This window comes from Coregonus clupeaformis, chromosome 21 (assembly GCF_020615455.1).
Source record: "Coregonus clupeaformis isolate EN_2021a chromosome 21, ASM2061545v1, whole genome shotgun sequence".
Classification (NCBI taxonomy): Eukaryota; Metazoa; Chordata; class Actinopteri; order Salmoniformes; family Salmonidae; genus Coregonus; species Coregonus clupeaformis.
The window spans coordinates 47,908,193-47,932,928 of NC_059212.1; the positions used below are offsets into that span (position 1 = coordinate 47,908,193).

The 24,736-nt window shown below is 45.7% G+C and overlaps 1 protein-coding gene across 1 annotated transcript; it reads right to left on the reverse strand.

The window, feature by feature from the left end:
* Positions 1–598: 598 nt before the first annotated feature.
* hhatla (hedgehog acyltransferase like, a) lies at positions 599–18,993 on the reverse strand. The gene is made up of 12 exons (XM_041842402.2): positions 18,766–18,993; positions 14,502–14,642; positions 10,817–10,884; positions 10,395–10,508; positions 8,851–9,045; positions 7,875–8,084; positions 7,442–7,613; positions 6,026–6,170; positions 5,602–5,637; positions 5,198–5,399; positions 1,465–1,606; positions 599–853 (listed from the first exon to the last, which is right to left on the reverse strand). The coding sequence occupies exons 2-12, from the start codon at positions 14,605–14,607 to the stop codon at positions 678–680; spliced, it is 1,566 nt and encodes a 521-aa protein (XP_041698336.1). The 5' UTR covers positions 14,608–14,642; positions 18,766–18,993; the 3' UTR covers positions 599–677.
* Between the last annotated feature and the right edge of the window lie 5,743 nt (positions 18,994–24,736).

Consider the following 24,736-nt stretch of genomic DNA (forward strand, 5'->3'; position numbering starts at 1 on the left):
GTAATGTTAACACAAACGTGACAGAGTTATGAGGTTTCAGCTTTGTATTACTGCAATACCTTTGGTACATTAAAAACACACATTAAAAGACACTTGAACAGAATGTAGAGACATTTAGCTCAGAGGTGTTTGATAAGACCTTGCAATGCCAATGTTGTGGGTTTGATTCCCACGGGGGACCAGTGCTAAAATGTGTCCAATCACTACTGTAAATTGTTCTGAATAAGAGCGTCTGCTGGATGATGTAAAAGTAATTCTGCATCTTCAATATATTAGCTGTGTCTGCATAAAATATTTGGCATGCCCATATTTTGTTTAATATGAATATACAAAATGCACTCTCGGTGTATGTACCAAAAAGGACGGGGTACTTGGCAAATGGTGATTATCTACAGCAAGTGCACTTCAGGACTTTTCACATAAAAACAATGCTTTGTTTTTCAAAAAACAACACACAGAGTGGTAAAGTAGTAGTTGTCATGGTGACAACTTGGTGGTAGCAGTAGAAGAGTTGCCGCGACGATGATTCCCTGTGACTTGTGACAGTCTGGTTTGGTTCAGTACAGTAGAGATACTCAAGGGTGTAAAAATATGGGGGGCGGGGGGGGCGTTGTTGACTGTTGACGTGAAAACCAGGTCCTCAAAAAACAAAATGAAGTTTTTCCTCGTTTGTGCGTTTACTCAACTTTATTTTTGCCGACCTCCTCAGGCTTGGGGGGCATGTCTTTAGGTGTAGGGGGCACAGCCGCTGGCTCGGGGTCTTCCAAAAGGGCTTGCTTCCTCTCCCTCTCCTTCACCAGCTGAACACCACAGTAGGTCACAAACAGTACAGACAGGGTGGACAGAGGGAAACCTGGAAGATAGAGACAATAAGTGAGAAATATACCAGAGAAAGACACGGTGATGTGAAATATAAGATGGAGAAAATATACTTTTGAACGACTGCAGTTTTCGATGTAATCAGTTTCCACGGAAGGAGTACATCTTTATCAGACTGGTCAAGAACAGTTTCCACGGAAGGAGTACATCTTTATCAGACTGGTCAAGAACAGTTTCCACGGAAGGAGTACATCTTTATCAGACTGGTCAAGAACAGTTTCCACGGAAGGAGTACATCTTTATCAGACTGGTCAAGAACAGTTTCCACGGAAGGAGTACATCTTTATCAGACTGGTCAAGAACAGTTTCCACGGAAGGAGTACATCTTTATCAGACTGGTCAAGAACAGTTTCCACGAAAGGAGTACATCTTTATCAGACTGGTCAAGAACAGTTTCCACGGAAGGAGTACATCTTTATCAGACTGGTCAAGAACAGTTTCCACGGAAGGAGTACATCTTTTGTCAAACACCTCAGACAAACAAGAAGTTATTCTCTGCAGTAACTACATACAATATTTACTTTTGACCTGTAATGTAAATATATTGTTCTTTGTGTTGTCCACAACAGTACTGCTCAATCTTACCTTGAACGATCAGTCTTTTTCCCACCAGCTTGGCGAACTCCAGACTGTTGAGAGCCAGGATGTTGTAGAGGATGATGGTCCAGAAGTTTAGGGCGCCGAAGATGGCTCTGATCCTACGAGACATAGCCTCACCTATGGCATACTGTGGACAGAGGGGACAGAAGGACAAGGCCATGGCTTTTGCTGAAGGCCCAATCGGTCTCCAGCCCCTACTTCCTATAGACACTCCTGCAGATCTGACTGGCAGGATTGGATAGCGAAGCAATATTGAAATATTGGGAGCAAAATGGCAACATTGGCAGCACACCTGATTCAGCTAATCATGAGTCTAAGGAACAGCTGATTCATAGAGGTATATAGCTGGGGTCCAGTAACCCCCCCCCAGAGGGTACAGTATCCCCCCCAGAGGGTACAGTATCCCCCAGAGGGTACAGTATCCCCCCAGAGGGTACAGTATCCCCCAGAGGGTACAGTATCCCCCCAGAGGGTACAGTATTCCCCCCACAGGGTACAGTATCCCCCAGAGGTCCAGTCCCCACCAGAGGGTACAGTATCCCCCAGAGGGTACAGTATCCCCCCAGAGGGTACAGTATCCCCCAGAGGGGTACAGTATCCCCCCACAGGGGTACAGTATCCCCCCAGAGGGTACAGTATCCCCCACAGGGTACAGTATCCCCCCAGGGGTACAGTATCCCCCCAGAGGGTCCAGTAACCCCCCCCAGAGGGTACAGTATCCCCCCACAGGGTACAGTATCCCCCCAGAGGGTACAGTATCCCCCCAGAGGGTACAGTATCCCCCCACAGGGTACAGTATCCCCCAGAGGGTACAGTATCCCCCCAGAGGGTCAGTATCCCCCCACAGGGTACAGTATCCCCCAGAGGGTACAGTATCCCCCAGAGGGTACAGTATCCCCCAGAGGGTACAGTATCCCACCAGAGGGTACAGTAACCCCCACAGGGTACAGTATCCCCCCAGAGGGTACAGTATCCCCCCAGAGGGTACAGTATCCCCCCACAGGGTACAGTATCCCCCCAGAGGGTACAGTATCCCCCCACAGGGTACAGTATCCCCCCAGAGGGTACAGTATCCCCCCAGAGGGTACAGTATCCCCCCAGAGGGTACAGTATCCCCCCACAGGGTACAGTATCCCCCCAGAGGGTCCAGTAACCCCCCACCAAGGGTACAGTATCCCCCAGAGGGTACAGTATCCCCCCAGAGGGTACAGTATCCCCCAGAGGGTACAGTATCCCCCCACAGGGTACAGTATCCCCCAGAGGGTACAGTATCCCCCCCACAGGGTACAGTATCCCCCAGAGGGTCCAGTAACCCCCCCCAGAGGGTACAGTATCCCCCCAGAGGGTACAGTATCCCCCCACAGGTACAGTATCCCCCCAGAGGGTCCAGTAACCCCCCACCAGAGAGGGTACAGTATCCCCCCAGAGGGTACAGTATCCCCCAGAGGGTACAGTATCCCCCCAGAGGGTACAGTATCCCCCCACAGGGTACAGTATCCCCCCAGAGGGTACAGTATCCCCCCAGAGGGTCCAGTAACCCCCCAGAGGGTACAGTATCCCCCAGAGGGTACAGTATCCCCCCAGAGGGTACAGTATCCCCCACAGGGTACAGTAACCCCCCCAGAGGGTACAGTATCCCACCAGAGGGTACAGTATCCCCCCAGAGGGTACAGTATCCCACCAGAGGGTACAGTAACCCCCACAGGGTACAGTATCCCCCCAGAGGGTACAGTATCCCCCCAGAGGGTACAGTATCCCCCCAGAGGGTACAGTATCCCACCAGAGGGTACAGTATCCCCCCAGAGGGTACAGTATCCCCCCAGAGGGTCCAGTAACCCCCCAGAGGGTACAGTATCCCCCCAGAGGGTACAGTATCCCCCCAGAGGGTACAGTATCCCCCCAGAGGGTCAGTAACCCCCCAGAGGGTACAGTATCCCCCCAGAGGGTACAGTAACCCCCCAGAGGGTACAGTATCCCCCCAGAGGGTACAGTATCCCCCCAGAGGGTACAGTATCCCCCCAGAGGGTACAGTAACCCCCCAGAGGGTACAGTATCCCCCCAGAGGGTACAGTATCCCACCAGAGGGTACAGTAACCCCCCAGAGGGTACAGTATCCCCCAGAGGGTACAGTATCCCCCCAGAGGGTACAGTATCCCCCCAGAGGGTACAGTATCCCCCAGAGGGTACAGTATCCCCACCAGAGGGTACAGTAACCCCCCAGAGGGTACAGTATCCCCCCAGAGGGTACAGTATCCCACCAGAGGGTACAGTATCCCCCCAGAGGGTCCAGTATCCCCCCAGAGGGTACAGTATCCCCCCAGAGGGTCCAGTATCCCCCCAGAGGGTACAGTATCCCCCCAGAGGGTCCAGTAATCCCCCCAGAGGGTACAGTATCCCCCCAGAGGGTCCAGTAACCCCCCAGAGGGCAGTATCCCCCAGAGGGTACAGTATCCCACCAGAGGGTACAGTATCCCCCCAGAGGGTACAGTAACCCCCAGAGGGTACAGTATCCCCCAGAGGGTACAGTATCCCCCAGAGGGTACAGTATCCCCCAGAGGGTCCAGTATCCCCCAGAGGGTACAGTATCCCCCCAGAGGGTACAGTATCCCCCCAGAGGGTACAGTATCCCCCAGAGGGTCCAGTATCCCCCAGAGGGTACAGTATCCCCCCAGAGGGTCCAGTAACCCCCAGAGGGTACAGTATCCCCCAGAGGGTCCAGTAACCCCCCAGAGGGTACAGTATCCCCCAGAGGGTACAGTAACCCCCCAGAGGGTACAGTATCCCCCAGAGGGTACAGTATCCCCAGAGGGTACAGTATCCCACCAGAGGGTACAGTATCCCCCCAGAGGGTACAGTATCCCCCCCAGAGGGTACAGTATCCCACCAGAGGGTACAGTATCCCCCAGAGGGTCCAGTATCCCCCCAGAGGGTACAGTATCCCCCAGAGGGTACAGTATCCCACCAGAGGGTACAGTATCCCCCAGAGGGTCCAGTATCCCCCAGAGGGTACAGTATCCCCCCCAGAGGGTCCAGTAACCCCCCAGAGGGTACAGTATCCCCCCAGAGGGTCCAGTAACCCCCCAGAGGTACAGTATCCCCCAGAGGGTACAGTATCCCCCAGAGGGTCCAGTAACCCCCCAGAGGGTACAGTATCCCCCCAGAGGGTCCAGTAACCCCCCCAGAGGGTACAGTATCCCCCCAGAGGGTACAGTATCCCCACAGGATGAGGGTTGGTCTACCATACAGTAGCTCCTTCCCATATAGCATCCATTCATTTTCAATAGCAATTTGCCAGGAATTTTTTTAACCCTTATTTTACCAGCTAAGTTGACTGAGAACACATTTTCATTTACAGGAACGACCTGGGGGATAGTTACGTGGGATGAATGAGCCAATTGGAAGCTGGGGATGATTAGGTGGCCAGATTGGGAATTTAGCCAGGACACCGGGGTTAACACCCCTACTCTTACGATAAGCGCCATGGGATCTTTAGTGACCACAGAGAGTCAGGACACCCGTTTAACGTCCCATCTGAAAGACAGCACCCTATAATGTCCCCAATCACTGCACTGGGGCATTGGGAAGAAAATGCCTCCTACTGGCCCTCCAACACCACTTCCAGCAGCATCTGGTCTCCCCATCCAGGACTAACCCTGCTTAGCTTCAGAGGCAAGCCAGCAGTGGGATGCAGGGTGGTATGCTGCTGGTATTAACTTACCTCGATGTTGGAGAAGGGAGGTATGGAGAAGAACTTGTCTACCCAGAGCTCCAGGTTGAGACCAAAGCAGTTGAAGAACGACCAGATGTAGACCAGCTCACATGGACCCAGCCACAAAGTGGTCACAACAAACGTACAGATGGTCGCCACCAGCTCCTTGAAGACATTTGTGTGGCTTCCTCCAATGTAGTCGTAAACATACCTGTTAGAGGAGATCAAGATTCGAGACACAGTTTGTTAGCACTGAAGAGTTCATAGCTTTGTCTTTGGTCATCAAAGGATGTTCCCCAATGATGGAAGTGGAAAAAGTGAGTGAACCATTAATATAGAGGAGTATATCATCTTCTGGGCATTAAGATGGTTTTGAAATGTTCTTCACCATCTATCGACTGTGGGACACTCACTTGCACAGCCAGTCGTTGATGCCTCTGTCAAAGTGCCTGCAAATCGAAGAGAGGATATTAGTTTGAGCATGTAGTCTATATTCATTGACCTAAAAGTCAATACTCATTGTGATGTCCACATCCAGTAGTAGACTGAATACAGTATCCTGAAACAGACCACAGCTTCCAACCATCACTTACCAAAGTCGCTAGACAAGTGTTCATATGTGAAGGGTTCTGAGACGTACATTTACGAGCCGCTCTTATCCAAAGCGACTTACAGGAGCAATTAGGGTTAAAGTTCCTTGCTCAAGGGCGCATCAACAGATTTTTTTTTCACCTAGTTGGCTTCGGGGATTCGAACCAGCAATCATTCGGTTACTGGCGCAATGCTCTTAACCAGGGATTCACTTCATGTGAATCCCTGCGGAGGTTGGACACTTACGTCTCAGCGAACACGTAGAGCATGGTGATACACTTGGGAGGCTGAGGAGGATCCAGATGATCCAGTCTGGCCACAGTGTTGATCACCCCGAACATCACCGCTGCCTTCACCCAGTCATACACCAGGTTAGAGTAGGCCAGACCAGCTACAGACGAGAAACAACAAGTTATGTTCCTAGCACCACGTGTCGTTGATAAGATGTATACACTATATAGAGAGAAGATAATACTGTAGCATAATATCATATTTGTATTAACCACAACCACAGACATTTCTGCTGCAGAGAAATCATGCTAAACTTGATATCTCTGTTAGGTAGTGATATAGGCCTATAAGATGAGGTTGTATTTTTAGTTTTACTGGTCAGGTTTCCTGGTCAGGTGAGGAAATAAATAATGGACAGGTCAGGATTCAATCCAGTGGATTTATGCCGGGCATACACTACACTATTTCGCCATGTTTTTTTTGCCGTCCTAGACACATTTTCATGATCGGGGTGAAATCCTATGAACTTGGACTAGGGTCAGTACGTCAGGACTGGTGTAATTTTAGCAGGTCAAGGACGCACCGATGATGACTGTTCCGTTCTCCAGACCCCTGTCGGATGACCCTATAATTTTCTGACATGTCTGAAATTTTTGTTGTGCATCTTGTAGTATGAGCAGTGCTACGACGCAATTGGGCAAGGACTACTGCCAATAGTCAATGAGCACTCAGCATGTGAGACCAAAACAAAGATGGTGAAGAGGAAAGCAACAACAGCATGCACCGTGCGGACCGAGGTGACAGAAGACAGATAGGTGGAGCTGTGGAGAGAACGCAGCTGCCTTTTCAATATTAAAGGTTTTATATTAACTCCATATTGTCCACGTCTGACCAACATTTGGCTGGTCCATATTCTCCGCCTCTGTCTCTTTTTTTATGTTTCTGAACATATTAATTGTGCACACTAATAAAGCAGCGTTGCGGCATTTCTTTCCTACGACAACCAAGAAATGCAGGGCATGATTAACTAGGGAATCATAATGTAATGTGAGCACCCACGTCCTGGGGTTGAGGATGGATGGAATGAAAGATTTGGGACACGGAAATCGGGAAATGTGAGCACGTCGTTGTTACTATTTAGAAGTCGTGTAGCGTATGCCCAGCATTAGGCAGACAATGCGCCATTAAAAGGTCATTTCCGATTGAGAAAACACATGCAGTGTTTACCGCGAATGCGGTCTCTGCGAACACGGGAACATTGCCTTTAAAAGGTGCATTGCCGACAAAGTGTGATGGGATTGAATCCCGGCCTTGGTGCATTTCGATCCTTGATACGAAGGTCTACCACCTTTTTCATGATTATGTGTCCCGACCAGGAAAAACTCCTGGCCCCACTGATAAAGGTTGAACCTTAAAGTTAGCCGAACTGACCCAGGGACCAGTCGGACAGCTGCTTGACCAGCTTCATGTCGTTGGGGATGGTCAGGATGTACAGGTAGTGGAAGAACACGTCCACCACCAAAATGGCTCCCAGGTGCAACAAAGCCCTGGTGGTAATGTTCCACATCTCTCTCTGCTTACGGGTCAGGTTAGGGTTGTTGGCCTAGGGGGGGATTAAAAGTTCAAAGTTTAAAGATCATGGTATGGTAAAAAAAAGAACTGACAAATACATTAGTTCTATAAAACACAGAATATATAGAAAACAAACTAAAGTGACAGCAAATTGACAGACTAAATACTCTAGAGAAATCTTACAATGTCAATTTAATTATGACTGCCAGCTTCACCTGCTCAAGGATATAACTCACCTGAACGTGGTACTGATGGAAGGTCTGGATGGGTCCAAAGTAGAAGAATGACTCACCTGGACGTGGTACTGATCGAAAGTCTGGATGGGTCCAAAGTAGAAGAATGGAAGGTAGAAGTTGTACTTGAGCAGGTCAGCGAAGCTGTAGTTGCCGTCCTTCTTCTCACAGTTCTCCAGAGCAAAGCTCATACAGCGCATGATGGTGAAACAGGATCCTCCGTAGAACAGGATGTCTTGCAGGTCGAAGTAGCCCGTCACAAAACCTTCCTGGAGGAGATGTGAACATGATGTCAGTCATTACTGAGGGGGTTTTGTCAAACAACTGACATCTTCCTAATATGGATGCCATACTTTAGAGTTTTGTCAAACAACTGACATCTTCCTAATATGGATGCCATACTTTAGAGTTTTGTCAAACAACTGACATCTTCCTAATATGGATGCCATACTTTAGAGTTTTGTCAAACAACTGACATCTTCCTAATATGGATGCCATACTTTAGAGTTTTGTCAAACAACTGACATCTTCCTAATATGGATGCCATACTTTAGAGTTTTGTCAAACAACTGACATCTTCCTAATATGGATGCCATACTTTAGAGTTTTGCTTCTTCAAGACTTCAAACGTCTAGTCAAGAGTAAATACACCAATGACTGTTAAAAAAAATCAATTCCGAAAGCTAAGCTACATAACTTTAGAATTTTGTTAATAATACTAATGACGTTTGGTGCATATTTACTTTGAAATGTGTGTCTAATCGCAGTCACAAAGATAGCACCTCCAGGACCGACGTTTATTCCCTCAGCTTCGGAAGAAAGTGCATTTACACTAGCTATGTACCATGATAGTGTTGGACTGTTAAAGGTAAGTTCTGAATACACAGGACATGGTGTTATAAATCCATTGTGCCAATAGTTGATTGTGAGCACAAACCTGACACTTGCTTTCATGTTGTTGAGACAGGGGCACGGATAGGGCAGATATTTCAAGTGGTTCAATCAATCAGAGAGATCTAAGTTCAGCCAACCCACCTGCCAGGTGTTAAACGGTTCCATCTTGAAGGTGGCCAGGCTGGCGAGACCGGCGACGAAGACAATCCACTTCCTCTTGACCAGGGCCACGCTGTAGAGGATGAAGCAGTGTGATAGGACGAGAGCCAGGAAGCCCCCGCCCATACTGACCAGCACCGTCAGTCCACCGTACAACCCATAGACCAACGACCTGTGCTGTGGAGCAGGAAGAACCAACGATATTACAAGGTTGTAACAAGGTTATTTTAATGTTGTTGTTTTTTATATATATATATATATATATATATATATATTTTTTTTTAAACGTTACAATAATATTGCAAGGCTGTTAAAAAGGTTCCCACAAGGTTATTACAATGTTGTTATTATAATGTTATTACAATGTTGTAATAATGTTGTGACGATGTTGTAAAATGTGTATGATATGTTATTACAACTATATAGCAATGTTATTAGAACTTAATTACAAGGTTAATACAATGTTAGCGGAAATGTCAATGGTTGTAGCGATAAAACTATGACTATACTCTAGTCTATGTGACATATACACTGTGTGAATCAAATCAATAATGCACAGACATTAGTAGCCAAACAGATACACTAGTAACCGATAACAGACATTAGTAGCCAAACAGATACACTAGTAACCGAACATCAGTGATGACTACGTCATAGATGGTTGATTACACTAAAGTGATGACGGTTGGGATGAAATGAATTACTTTTTTTTTTATATAAAGAGTTCATTACTGTGTTTAATAATGTTACCTTGCAATACCAATCATCCACACCAATCTTCATCGCAAGCGCAAAACAAAACAAAACAAAAGCATGTTTAAAGCATACATGAACACACGTTTGTCAGGTGTTTACCCATTCGATTATTGGGAGCATATGTTTGAGACTATCTTTGATTTGACATAAATGTGCTACTCCGTTAGTCAGCCAACTCGTGCTTTGTACTAGGCAGGATTATACAAAAAATTACAAAATACACTCCAAATTACATTGCTATGCAATTAACATGCAGTTACTGTGTAACAACATGTTAATACAATTTAGTTTCTGGTGTAATTACAGTGTTACTACACAGGTATGACAGCAATTAGGGGCGGCAGGTAGCCTGGCGGGTAGGAGCGCTGGGCCAGTAACCGAAAGGTTTCTGGATCGAATCCTCGATCCGACAAGGTAAAAATCTGTCGTTCTGCCTCTGAGCAAGGCAGTTAACCCCCAACAACTGGCGCCGATGACGATTAAGGCAGCCCCCCCCCCCCCCCCTGCAACTCTCTGATTCAGAGGGGTTGGGTTAAGTACAGAAGACACATTTCAGTTGAATGCATTCAGTTCTATAACTGACTAGATATCCCCTTTCCCTTAATGTAAATTGTGTTACCCCATACCTAAAAAGCTACATTTTCGCTTTATCCCAAATGGTACCCTAGTTCCTCTATAGTGTACTACTATATTGACCAGAGCCCCCTATAGGGTGCCTTTTGAGGCTTACATTTTGAGTGTGGGAAGTCATCGTAACTGTGAATACTCACCCGGGGAGATATCAGGGAGCAGACTTTGGCAAAGATCACATGACCGGCGAGGGCGAATAGGATGTGATTGCGGAATGTTGTGAACCACATCACCCATTCAAAATCAGCAACGTCCTATAACACATGAAAACAAATAGTTGAAAAACAAATATATATATAAATTCACACTCATCCATTTTTATCAATTCAATCAATTAAAAAAAGTGTGTAAAATGTGTTAGTGATGCAACATTGTCTCACGAGTAACAGAGAGACAAATATATTCCATTAGTTAGAACAGACTAGATTAAACCTAATCCTGGACTAAAAAAACATGCTCAATTGAGAATCTCACTTTTCAGTCCAGGACAAGGTTTAATATGTGTCCGAGATTCAGTGTATGGGAGGGCTTGTACATTACATACTGGGAATGAACCACTGACCATTTTCCTGCCAAAGTAGTGCCAACCTGGTTTCACGCTCTTCTTGAACACCTTCCTGTTCACATTGTCTGAAAATCAAATAGGAAAGGGAATACCTGTTCACTGACGACTGACGGACAAACCATTTAAAAACAATGAACTGAGAGTTTTGTTGGATTCCATCAGAGACAAGGGAACCCAGACAGGCTCTTTAGGAGTGGGTTACGTGGACTAGCTTGAACTGAGATCTCCAGAAACATGTCTATAGTGTGATTGATCTGTTGTTAATGTGTTTCTCCATTTTAGATCGTTTACATCATATCCTAGCCTGACGACTCAAACTGGGCCGGAGTAAGGAGTCTGTGTAGCCAATCAAAACGTATCCATCTCCTGTCTGATACGATCCTTTTTTTTTACCTTTAAACTTGTGTTATTGCAAAAAAATTACTATAAAAAAAAAAAAATGAACAGTTACATGTCGATATTTCCAGTAAGTGTGTTATTTTGGCAAGAGCAGTAGGATATTGAGCAAAACCCCAACAGCATTGCATAACCTACTTAGTTATCACAAAGCCCTTCATATTTTCCACAATAATAATCATAACCTAAAAGCCGTCCTCTATTTGGGGAGATTACGCTCCAGCATGCAGCGTGGCCCTCAATGATTAAACTGAAATATTCCATGGAACAGGAGACAAGGAAAACAACAGCGCTCTCTGGGGCAATACTCTGACAGGAAGCCATAGCGCTGCGCTTCTCCGGTCCAAGGCACAAACAGACACAGCCTTGCTGTCGGGTCCACCGGTCCATCTGAAGGCTGAAGGGCCATATGGTAGATAGATATCAGAGGAGGTCAGGAAGACGTAATGATAGCGCTCTCTAAAGTTCAACTGTACATATTGTGACAATGAGCACTAGTCCAGCAGTTCACACGTTCCTACCACAACCTACAGTACAACCTTACTGCAGGTGCTCTTGATAAACCTGATGGTTGGTCTCATTAGGGTATCAGATGTATTTAGACGGTCGGTTCAGTTAAGGGACGCTGTTAAGCCCTGGGGAAATAGGCTGATGGCCAGAGCAGTACCTAGAACCTCTACTCTAATGTACTGTAACCTACTCTACTCTAATGTACTGTACTCTAATGTACTGTACCCTACTCTAATCTACTCTAATGTACTGTACTCTAATGTACTGTACCCTACTCTACTCTAATGTACTGTACTCTAATGTACTGTACCCTACTCTACTCTAATGTACTGTACTGTACTCTAATGTACTGTACCCTACTCTACTCTAATGTACTGTACTCTAATGTACTGTACCCTACTCTACTCTAATGTACTGTACTCTAATGTACTGTACCCTACTCTACTCTAATGTACTGTACTCTAATGTACTGTAACCTACTCTACTCTAATGTACTGTACTCTAATGTACTGTACCCTACTCTACTCGAATGTACTGTACTCTAATGTACTGTAACCTACTCTACTCTAATGTACTGTACTCTAATGTACTGTAACCTACTCTACTCTAATGTACTGTACTCTAATGTACTGTACCCTACTCTACTCTAATGTACTGTACTGTACTCTAATGTACTGTACCCTACTCTACTCTAATGTACTGTACTCTAATGTACTGTACCCTACTCTACTCGAATGTACTGTACTCTAATGTACTGTAACCTACTCTACTCTAATGTACTGTACTCTAATGTACTGTAACCTACTCTACTCTAATGTACTGTACTCTAATGTACTGTACCCTACTCTACTCTAATGTACTGTACTGTACTCTAATGTACTGTACCCTACTCTACTCTAATGTACTGTACTCTAATGTACTGTACCCTACTCTACTCTAATGTACTGTACTCTAATGTACTGTAACCTACTCTACTCTAATGTACTGTACTCTAATGTACTGTACCCTACTCTACTCTAATGTACTGTACTGTACTCTAATGTACTGTACCCTACTCTACTCTAATGTACTGTACTCTAATGTACTGTACCCTACTCTACTCTAATGTACTGTACTCTAATGTACTGTACCCTACTCTACTCTAATGTACTGTACTCTAATGTACTGTACCCTACTCTACTCGAATGTACTGTACTCTAATGTACTGTAACCTACTCTACTCTAATGTACTGTACTCTAATGTACTGTAACCTACTCTACTCTAATGTACTGTACTCTAATGTACTGTACCCTACTCTACTCTAATGTACTGTACTCTAATGTACTCTACCCTACTCTACTCTACTCTACCCTACCCTACCCTACCCTACCCTACCCTACCCTACTCTACCCTACCCTACCCTACCCTACTCTACTCTACCCTACCCTACCCTACCCTACCCTACTCTACTCTACTCTACTCTACTCTACTCTACTCTACTCTACTGTAATGCATAATGCAGATTTGAGTGCAGGACATGTACTCTATATTATCCTCAGTGAAACCACGACTGACAGTGAGAGGAAAGCAAGTAAACATTATCCCCTAAAGAAATCCCTCTACTACAAGGTAGGCTGAGCAGAACACTAGGGCACAACGCTACACTGTTTCAGTTTCATACAATCGGACTGCAGTGCACACAGAGCAGAACACTAGGGCACAACGCTACACTGTTTCAGTTTCATACGATCGGACTGCAGTGCACACAGACCTCAGCACGTGTAATTCCCTCCCTGTTCATGCACCCATCCACAGAGGTTACATAATCTGCCGGTCACTTCATTCAAATCAATACATAAAAAGATAATAGCTTTAGTAAGCAGACTGACAAGGAAAACACTGGCTGGTAACACTTTTTATATAATGACTTTCATCAAAAATCCGTTACACATGCGTATAAATGCTGTATACGTGTTTACAAGTTATACAAAATATAATACGTCGGCAGACTATAGTATTTCTAGTTGCGTTTGACTCCTTGACACGTTCTGTCATTAGACACAAGAATATCCTCCTTGTGGTCCTCTGTAGCTCAAGCCTTGGTAGAGCACGGCGGTTGTAACGCCAGGGTAGTGGGTTCGATCCCCGGGACCACCCATACGTAAAAATGTACGCGCACATGACTGTAAGTCGCTTTGGATAAAAGCGTCTGCTAAATGGCGTATTATTATTATCTAAGGAGTTCAGAAGTAGGACATTAGCTGCTAATTAGGCCACTTATAATAACCTGACACTCATAATAGACAGATGAATAATAAGAATCCATTATGGCCTCTTAATTTCAATCAGATACTGTAGACGCAAACACTTCAAGCAACATGATGTGAAAGGTTTGAATACCATGCTTGACTGAGGATAATGTACAGGGAGAAAATCTATATACGAGAGACAAAACGCTGAGCCATGTTCTGCAGAGTCAGTTTTCAATCAGCATGTAGGCAGGTTAATTTGAAACTAGGGAACGAACGCAGGTTGGTTATGAACGTAGAGTCTATAGGACATGGTGTGGATAGCTATGAGATAAATATTTTACACAGGGAGACCTGTCCCAAGAAAACTGCAATTCAGACATTAGTTACATCAGATCAACAATACAGTTACACCATGGGCCCGTCCCAAATTGCATATTATTCCATAATTAGTGCCTTTATTTTGGCCGGAGCCCCAGTGCACTAAATAGTGAATAAGGTGTAATTTGGGACACATCCCCATAACAACTCATGGTCCACTACTCACCAGAGGAGGCATCCCAGATCCAGGTGCCGGCCCACAGCAGAGACAGGTAGAGAACCGCTGTATAGAGGTACAGCTCCAGCTTAGGAAGGGCTGCCTTGAGCCCCATGGTGAATTCTCTAGCACCAAACACACACAGGGGACCTGAGGGGAGGGAATGGAGGATATTAGGACAGGCTAAAACTGATAATAGGCATTATAGAGAGAGAGCGAGAGAGAGAGAGAGAGAGAGAGAGAGAGAGAGAGAGAGAGAGAGAGAGAGAGAGGGAGGGAGAGAGGGAGAGCGAGGGAGAGAGAGAGAGAGGAGGGAGAGAGAGAGAGAGAGAGAGAGAGAGAGAGAGAGAGAGAGAGAGAGAGAGAGAGAGAGAGAGAGAGAGAGAGAGAGAGAGAGAGAGAGAGAGAGAGGGAGAGAGGGAGAGAGGGAGAGAGAGAGAGAGGAGGGAGAGGGAGAGAGAGAGAGGCGCGAGAGAGAGAGAGAGAGAGAGAGAGAGAGAGAGGGAGAGAGGGAGAGAGAGAGGGAGAGAGGGAGAGAGAGAGAGAGAGGGAGAGAGAGGGAGAGAGAGAGAGAGAGGGAGAGAGAGAGAATGTAATTATAATACTGACCTGCTTTGGAGAATAATTTACCTCAAGGAGATGTTGACTATTCTCGGTAATACCAGTCGGTAGTGGTTCGAAACACAAAAACACCCCATAGTGAATCTTGTTCATGAACATAATGTGTTTTGCAAGCTTCTATCTCAGTCACTGTCACAGAAATGCACACGTTGCATAATATCTGTTTGACCATTTCAACCATCCTGTGTGAAAGCCACAAAGTACTCAGTTCAAATGTTGAAAATAGGAGACTGATCTTTTTAATTTTTATGTGAACAAGCAAAGAAATGAATGTATTCCATTACTTCAGCATAAAGATGTTTAGGTGCAATAAAAACCGAAAAAACAACCATTGACAACTGTAGGACTAAGCCTTGTATTACATTGTGGTTCTGCTGTCAGTGCCTTCACAAAGCATCACACCCCTTGACTTATTCCTCATTTGCATTATTATCTTTCAGAATTCTTCAAGCTCTAAATGGTTGTTGATCGTTGCTAGACAACCATTTTCAGGTCTTGACATATCTTTTCACGTAGCTTTAAGTCAGAAATGTAACTCGGCCACTCAGGAACATTCACTGTCTTCTTGGTAAGCAACTCCAGTGTATATTTGGCCTTGTGTTTTAGGTAATTGTCCTGCTGAAAGGTGAATTCATCTCCCAGTCTCTAGTGTAAAGCAGAGTGAGACGCGTTTTCCTCTAGGATTTTGCCTGTACTTAGCTCCATTCAGTTTATTTTTTTCCCTGAAAATCTCCCCAGTCTTTAATGATTACAAGCATACCCATAACATGATGCAGCCACCAGTATGCTTGAAAATATGAAGAGTGGTACACAATAATGTGCTGTATTCGATTTGTCCCAAACCTAACACTTTGTATTCAGGACAAAAGGTTAATTGCTTTGCCACATTTTTTGAAGTATTACTTTAGTTCCTTCTTTTCACTCTGTCATTTAGGTTAGCATTGCAGAGTAACTAAAATGCTGTTGATCCACACTCAGTTCTCTCCTATCACAGCCATTAAACTCTGTTTTAAAGTCACCATTGGCCTCATGGTGAAATCCTTGAGCGGTTTCCTTCCTCACCGGCAACTGAGTTAGGAAGGATGCCTGTATCTTTGTAGTGAATGGGTGTATTGATACACCATCCAAAGTGTAATTAATCATTTCACCATGCTCAAAGAGATAGTAAATGTCTGTTTTTTGTGTGTGTGTGTTTTTTTTTTTAATCTACCAATAGCTGCCCTTCTTTGAGAGGCATTGGAAAACCTCACTGGTCTTTTTGGTTGAATCAGTGTTTGAAATTCACTGCTCGACTGAGGGACTTTAGAGATAATTGTATGTGTGGGGTACAGAGATGAGGTAGTCATTCAAAAATCATGTTAAACACTATTATCACTCACATGCAACTTATTATGTGACTTGTTAAGCACATTTTTAATCCTGAATTTATTGAGGTTTGCCATAACAAAGGGGTTGAATACTTATTGACTCAAGACTTTTCTGCTTTTCATTTTGAATTAATTTGTAAAGATGTAGACAAATATTATTCCACTTTGACATTATGGGGTATTGTGTGTAGGCCAGTGACAAAAATCTCAATTTTATTCATTTTAAATTCGGGCTGTAACACAACAAAATGTGGAAATAGTCAAGGGGTGTGAATACTTTCTGAAGGCGCTGTATGTAACATGTATTCAGTTTCTGTCAAAATGCTACACAGGAACATGAACTACGGTTAACATGCCATCTAACTTAGGAACTTTGGCTTTACTTGAAATGCTAAACCTAGTCTTATAAAGGTTAAAAAGCCACAGAAGCTATTTGTTTGCATAACTTTGATCTTTGTTGATAATTACAATCATAACAATTAGCCTTTTGGTGGCCCTTAGCGAGATTTGGTTGGGGGGCCCCTCCCAACCAAGTGGGCAAATTTTTTTAGTGGCCCCCCTCTTTACCACGGAGAGAAACAAATTACTTTTTAAAGCACATTTTCTGCAGTTCTACGCATTTTTCCATGAGGCGGAGAGACAATTTGACAACATATTTCATGCAATTCTGAGACATTTTTGCAGTTTTAAAGCAAGTTTTCTGCAGTTCTACACATTTTGCCATAGGGCAGAGAAAAATGTTTGCAATTTTCTAAGACATTTTATGCAATTCTATTTATTTTGCCATGGGGCAGAGATAATTTTTTGCAGTTTTAAAGCTACTTTCCTGCAATTCTACACATTCTGCCATGACTTATGCCATGTTAATGATCTGAGTGAGAGTGACTAACAAAATGTATGTGGGCCCGTGCCGGGTCTGTATTCAGCCATGATTACTACAAGTTTAGATAACTGGCTCAGGCCTCCTGTAGCTCAGTTGGTAGAGCATGGCGCTTGCAACGCCAGGGTTATGGGTTCGTATTCCCACGGGGGCCCAGTATGAAAAATGTATGCACTCACTAACTGTAAGTTGCTCTAGATGAGAGTGTCTGCTAAATGACTGAAATGTAAAAATGTACCAATCAAAAAATGGTTAGCTGACATGGCTAATTCAGTGACAAAGCAAAACAAGAGAAACAATGCTGATGCACAACCAAATGTCGAACTTGCACCTTGTATAATCTACTATTGTAAATTGAGACCCTGAGTTCCCAAATTGTTTTATTAAAAAAAGTGATTACATTTTTTGGGTCGGGGCCCCCTATTGGCCGCTGGCCCTAATTGACCGCCGGTGTCCCTTATGCCTGTAACTGGCCATGATTGCAATACATAATATCTTGTACAGTTTGAAAATAAAATAGTCCTCCCTTATCAACCTCAACTGTAGGCCTACATTGTTTCACACACTGTTTCTAAATTGAAAACAATGATAATGGTAACAGTGGTAATGGTAACAGTGGTAATGGTAACAGTGGTAATGTATGAACAATTTGCCAACATTGATAGTTGGATCCCTAGAAATGCTGGTCATATAAAGAACACTAAACATTCTCAATAAAAAATAAATAAAATAAATGCTATTTTCCTGTTAAGCCTTGGAGGGACAGTCAGTGAGAGTGGCCGAGACAGTTTTCTAAATTGGACTGCAACGCCTCACAGACTGCCCTGCTCAGAGATCCACAGAATCAGCACTGTCAGCTGAGCAATCCTACCTCCTCTCCTATTTTAGCCCTAGCAGTTGATCTTTCTCACTCTCTCTGCCACGGTACAGCAGCTGCAATGCTACGTGATATATCTGCACTGAGACGCATCGGGGAATCACACCACAGTGTAAATTAGCATCGCATAAAATGACCAAGAAAGGCGCACTGGAATACACAACTAGCTATATGCCTAGGCTATGTTTATATTATGGCTATAGTTGGAAGAATAACGCACCTGTGCTGGCATTAAAAACAGGGTTATATGACCACACTGCACCAAGTTGAAAGAGTTACATGGAGTTGGAATAACAAACCCAATTGCCAATATCTTTTTAATGCCCAAGAAGAACTCCAGCTTCGGCTCGGAGTGTGTTGCATACAAATTAAACGCTATTTAGCAGTAGGTCTATTGTTCCAAAACCTCCTACGCTGCCAGCATGTAATGATACATTGTTGCAGTAAAATTCTACGGTATTTCTTTGCGATTATGTCACAGTCATCCGATAGCGCAAAAACATGAGAAAGTGCACCTGTTCTACTGACCTTTCTATCCGCTTCTCACTGTCAGTCAGCCACGGGACAGGATACAAGGTTTATTGCTGTCCCTCTCCCCAAAAATGCCCAAAAATAATAAGTAAAAGGGGATTGGGTTGGTAAGGCGTTTTGTTTTTCTAATTCATCCGTCCCTGCTTTTGGTAACGCCGGTGCCGTACCCCCTGTGATAGCCAGCCGAAGCAGTTGAGGATTTTGCAAACTAAGACGCCGGAGGGAGGGTGGGGGTGGGGGTGCGGGTGGGGGGGGGGGGGTGCCACTCTGCGGGGATATATTTATATTTTTCAGAACTGCGCCGCAGTGAGAGGTGGTCCACTGACTGCCTGTCAAAACAGACGCAGGCTCCTCAGCGCAGAGAGAATGGAATGGAGACTGTCGTAGCCTACTCTGACATGATGATGGTTCTGCTGTATCATATTCCAGAAAGCGTAGCCTACATGAATGTTCACATATTACAATGATAGGCTACCCACTGGACACACCGTGTCATTTCAACGTGGATAATTGGGTAATACTTGGTTGAGACGTTGATCAATGAGATTACCAGCTATATTCACCCACTCAAAAAGACAGCCAAAAGTTAGTTGAATTTCCAATGTGTTATCACTATGCTTTCAACCATCTAAAAGCACAACCAAATTCCAATGGAAAAACAATGTCTGATTTTTGGTTTAGTTGTCACCCAAATGTCTATCACTGCGCTTTCAAACATTTAAAAAGCACAGCAAAGTTCAAATGGGAATACACAATGTCAGATATTTTATTTATATTTACAGATTGTGTTATCACTGTGCTTCATCAAATAGCTAAACCAAATGACCTGGATTGCAGTTGAGATTACATTAAAACTACATGGTGCAAGTGATCAATGCCATTCGAGATTCTGCGCAGATTATTACACCAATTGTGAAGATCTCGACAGACCTGCAACTACCTATGCATGCTATCAAATAAAATAAGATGTTATTGGTCGTGTACACATACTTTGCAGATGTTATCGCAGGTGCAGTGAAATGCTTATGTTTCTAGCTCCAACAGTGCAGTAATACCGAACACAGTAGTGGGTCGCAGTTCCGGAGCCAACCACTAGGTGTCATCCTCCGACAACCATAGGCACCTCCTCACTCACAGTCGGGACTAATTATCTGCCTATTGGTGTCACCTGTGACTATCTGATTCACCTGTGTATTTATGCCCTCACTTCCCTGTGTTCCCTTGCTCAGTTTTCTCTGCTAGTTCCTTGATGTCAAGCAGTACGTGTCAGATCACGTGACGGAGTTACAGGTACTCGAGAAGTGTTCTCCCTGTGTCATTGTGTTTTTCCAGTCAGAGTTAGTATTTCATACTGCTTGTCGGCAGGGTGACCGTTCAGTTACGGACTACTCCGTGGAGTTCCGGACCCGGGCTCGGGAGGCAGGATGGGATGAGGCCGTCCTGGTCGTCCTGTACGCGATGAAGGACGAACTCTCCTTCAGGGAGCTGCCTGAGCAACTGGACGGCCTCGTCGACCTCTCGGTGCGGGTGGACAATCGGCGTTGTGAGAGGGCGTACGAGAGAGGCATGATGCAAGGCTCGCCTCCGCGTCTCCCCTATCAGCCCGGAGGCTTTCCGCCGATTCAGGGAGGAGACGCTTCAGGAGGAGGCTATGCAGCTGGGTGCGGCGCGCTGGTCCCGGATGGAGAGGCAGAGGGGTCTGCCCCAGGGACGTTGCCGGTACTGCGGCCACGCAGGTCACCATGGCGACTCATGCCTGGAGAAGCCGGAAAAATGGGAGGGCTCGCTGGTATCGGGAGGGGTGCTAGCGAGCCGAAACCAACTCCAGAGACGCCTGGACTTTTCACCCCGTCAGGGTTCAGTGGGCCCGCGCTGCGAGTCGGGCGCATGCACTGGTGGATTCTGGGGCCGTGGGAAACCTGATGGACGAGGGGCCACAAAGGTGGAGCGTTCTGCTACTCTCTCTCTCTCTCCGAGCTGGTCATGGGCCTGGACGGCCGGCCGTTGGGGTAGGGCTGCATCACCCGGCGCACTGTCCCTGTTTGTGTCCGGGTGGCGGGGGGCTATGGGAGTGTATCCAGTTTTTCATTGTCCCCTCGTCCTCGTGCACCCCTGGCTGGCCACAACCACCCCGGATAGACTGGTACACGGGGCGGCTCATCCTGGAGGGAGGCTCCGCCCCCGTCCTGTTCGGGTCGCCACCGACCACTCATCAGCCTAAACCACCGTCCCAGACCACCTACCAGTCCTCACCTCTTCCCCAGGAGTATTGGGATCTGGGGGAGGAGTTTAGTAAGAGGCGTGCCAAGGGCCTACCTCCTCACAGGCCTTATGACTGCGCTACCGATCTCCTGCCGGGCGCCATGCCCACACGAGGTCGATGGCTTTCCTTGTACCGGCCGGAGACGCTGGCCATGAGGGACGACCTCATTGTCCCCAATGCCCTGATGGCTGCCCCAGTTTCGTGGGGAATTGATAGGCTGGTCAGAGCAGCGCTACGGCGGGAGCCCGATCCGGGCGGGAGGTCCATCGGGAAGGATGTACGTACCCAAGGCTGCGCGCTCTTGACTGCTTCAGTGGGCGCACGCGTCCGACCTCACCAGCCATCCGGGGGGGGGGCAACAGGACGTTGGAGTTCGTGCGTAGAAGGTTCTGGTGGGCATCTGCTGAGGGGAATATGCGTGCCTTCGTGGCTGCTTGCCCGGTGTGCGCACGCACGAAGAGCTCACGTCAGCCCGCGGCAGGGCTGCTCCGACCCCCAAGCGCCCCTATTCCCCGAGCAAGAGAAGGAGGCGGCGGTTCCGTCGGGCCAATCAGAGTGGTCCGGTGAGTCAACCCAGTGACCTACCGTCTGCAACTTCCCCCCACCATGCGGGTGCATTCCACATTCCATGTGTCCCTCCTCAAGCCCGTCACCACCTGTCCACTGGCTCCCCCTCCTCATCCTGTTCCCCCGCTGCGCCTCATCAGAGGGCAACCGGCTTTTACGGTGGACCGGATCCTGGACTGCCGGCGGGTGGGGAGGGGTCTCCTATTTTTGGTGGACTGGGAGGGTTATGGGCTGGTGGAGCGGTCCGGGGTGCCCAGGAGGGACATTCTGGACCCAGGGCAGATACAGCATTCTGTCGCCTCCACCCGGAGGTGCCAAGGTGAATGGCTGGGGCTGTTTGTCAGGGGGGGGGGCACTGTTACAGGAGTGGGTCGCAGTTCCGGAGCCACCCACTAGGTGTCATCCTCCGACAACCATAGGCACCTCCTCACTCACAGTCGGGACTAATTATCTGCCTATTGGTGTCACCTGTGACTATCTGATTGACCTGTGTATTTATGCCCTCACTTCCCTGTGTTCCCTTGCTCAGTTTTCTCTGCTAGTTCCTTGATGTCAAGCAGTATATATCAGTGTCAGATCACGTGACGGAGTTACAGGTACTCGAGAAGTGTTCTCCCTGTGTCATTGTGTTTTTCCAGTCAGAGTTAGTATTTCGTATTGTTTGCTGTCAGCCTGTTTTTTGGAGACCTATGTGCTCCTCATTTGTTTTCATGTATAGTCTGTTGTTTTGTATCCTGGTCTTTGGACCACCAGTAAAGATCCTTGTTTCACCATCCTTGCCTACTGCCTATCCTGCACCGCACCTGTGTCACACCTCACACCAACCCTTACAATTCTACACATTTTTCCATGTTTTCTTTGTGTTTATATGATACCAAGGGTCGAAGCCTGACCACGTTTTTTTTTTTTTTTGTAGTCGTGACCCGATGTCCGTATTGACCCCATTCTGGGTCCGGATCTGGACAGCGATCCGCCAGTTGAGTACGGGGGTCTTAGACCTTCTTTTGTCTTCTCTGTGTTTAGTTAAATTATGAGTTGAATTGAAACAATAATAAATACAAATAGCTGTTGACGACTTTACAAATGGTATACAGGCCTAAATGGCATCATTGATAATACATGAGTGATAATGTTTGGTCACATTTCATTTGCCCTTTTAAACCTAACCTTTGGAATGACTTCAATAGTAACAGTGAATCTATTTCGTTTTTAAGTGGAGAACCCTGAACAATCATTCTCACGATAGCACATTGGTAGTAGTCAGTGACATACAGTGGGGAAAAAAAGTATTTAGTCAGCCACCAATTGTGCAAGTTCTCCCACTTAAAAAGATGAGAGAGGCCTGTAATTTTCATCATAGGTACACGTCAACTATGACAGACAAATTGAGAGAGAAAAAAATCCAGAAAATCACATTGTAGGATTTTTAATGAATTTATTTGCAAATTATGGTGGAAAATAAGTATTTGGTCACCTACAAACAAGCAAGATTTCTGGCTCTCACAGACCTGTAACTTCTTCTTTAAGAGGCTCCTCTGTCCTCCACTCATTACCTGTATTAATGGCACCTGTTTGAACTTGTTATCAGTATAAAAGACACCTGTCCACAACCTCAAACAGTCACACTCCAAACTCCACTATGGCCAAGACCAAAGAGCTGTCAAAGGACACCAGAAACAAAATTGTAGACCTGCACCAGGCTGGGAAGACTGAATCTGCAATAGGTAAGCAGCTTGGTTTGAAGAAATCAACTGTGGGAGCAATTATTAGGAAATGGAAGACATACAAGACCACTGATAATCTCCCTCGATCTGGGGCTCCACGCAAGATCTCACCCCGTGGGGTCAAAATGATCACAAGAATGGTGAGCAAAAATCCCAGAACCACACGGGGGGACCTAGTGAATGACCTGCAGAGAGCTGGGACCAAAGTAACAAAGCCTACCATCAGTAACACACTACGCCGCCAGGGACTCAAATCCTGCAGTGCCAGACGTGTCCCCCTGCTTAAGCCAGTACATGTCCAGGCCCGTCTGAAGTTTGCTAGAGTGCATTTGGATGATCCAGAAGAGGATTGGGAGAATGTCATATGGTCAGATGAAACCAAAATAGAACTTTTTGGTAAAAACTCAACTCGTTGTGTTTGGAGGACAAAGAATGCTGAGTTGCATCCAAAGAATACCATACCTACTGTGAAGCATGGGGGTGGAAACATCATGCTTTGGGGCTGTTTTTCTGCAAAGGGACCAGGACGACTGATCCGTGTAAAGGAAAGAATGAATGGGGCCATGTATCATGAGATTTTGAGTGAAAACCTCCTTCCATCAGCAAGGGCATTGAAGATGAAACGTGGCTTGGTCTTTCAGCATGACAATGATCCCAAACACACCGCCCGGGCAACGAAGGAGTGGCTTCGTAAGAAGCATTTCAAGGTCCTGGAGTGGCCTAGCCAATCTCAACCCCATAGAAAATCTTTGGAGGGAGTTGAAAGTCCGTGTTGCCCAGCGACAGCCCCAATACATCACTGCTCTAGAGGAGATCTGCATGGAGGAATGGGCCAAAATACCAGCAACAGTGTGTGAAAACCTTGTGAAGACTTACAGAAAACGTTTGACCTGTGTCATTGCCAACAAAGGGTATATAACAAAGTATTGAGAAACTTTTGTTATTGACCAAATACTTATTTTCCACCATAATTTGCAAATAAATTAATTAAAAATCCTACAATGTGATTTTCTGGAGAAGAAAATTCTCATTTTGTCTGTCATAGTTGACGTGTACCTATGATGAAAATTACAGGCCTCTCTCATCTTTTTAAGTGGGAGAACTTGCACAATTGGTGGCTGACTAAATACTTTTTTTCCCCACTGTATATCATAGCTGGGCTTGGTTAGGACCCTGGATGGGAGACCAAAGGGTAGCTGTAGATAGATTCAATTCTCCAGTAGGAGGCGCTGCCAATATATATATATATATATATATATATATATATATATATTTTTTTAAGTGGATATAGATCTGACGTTGTTTACCATGATGACATAATCTTGTGGTTGAAATTTCACCCTCAAAACAACAGTTGATTACTTTTTTTCAAATCCAATGTATTTTCCACGTAGATTCCACTTCACAATATGTT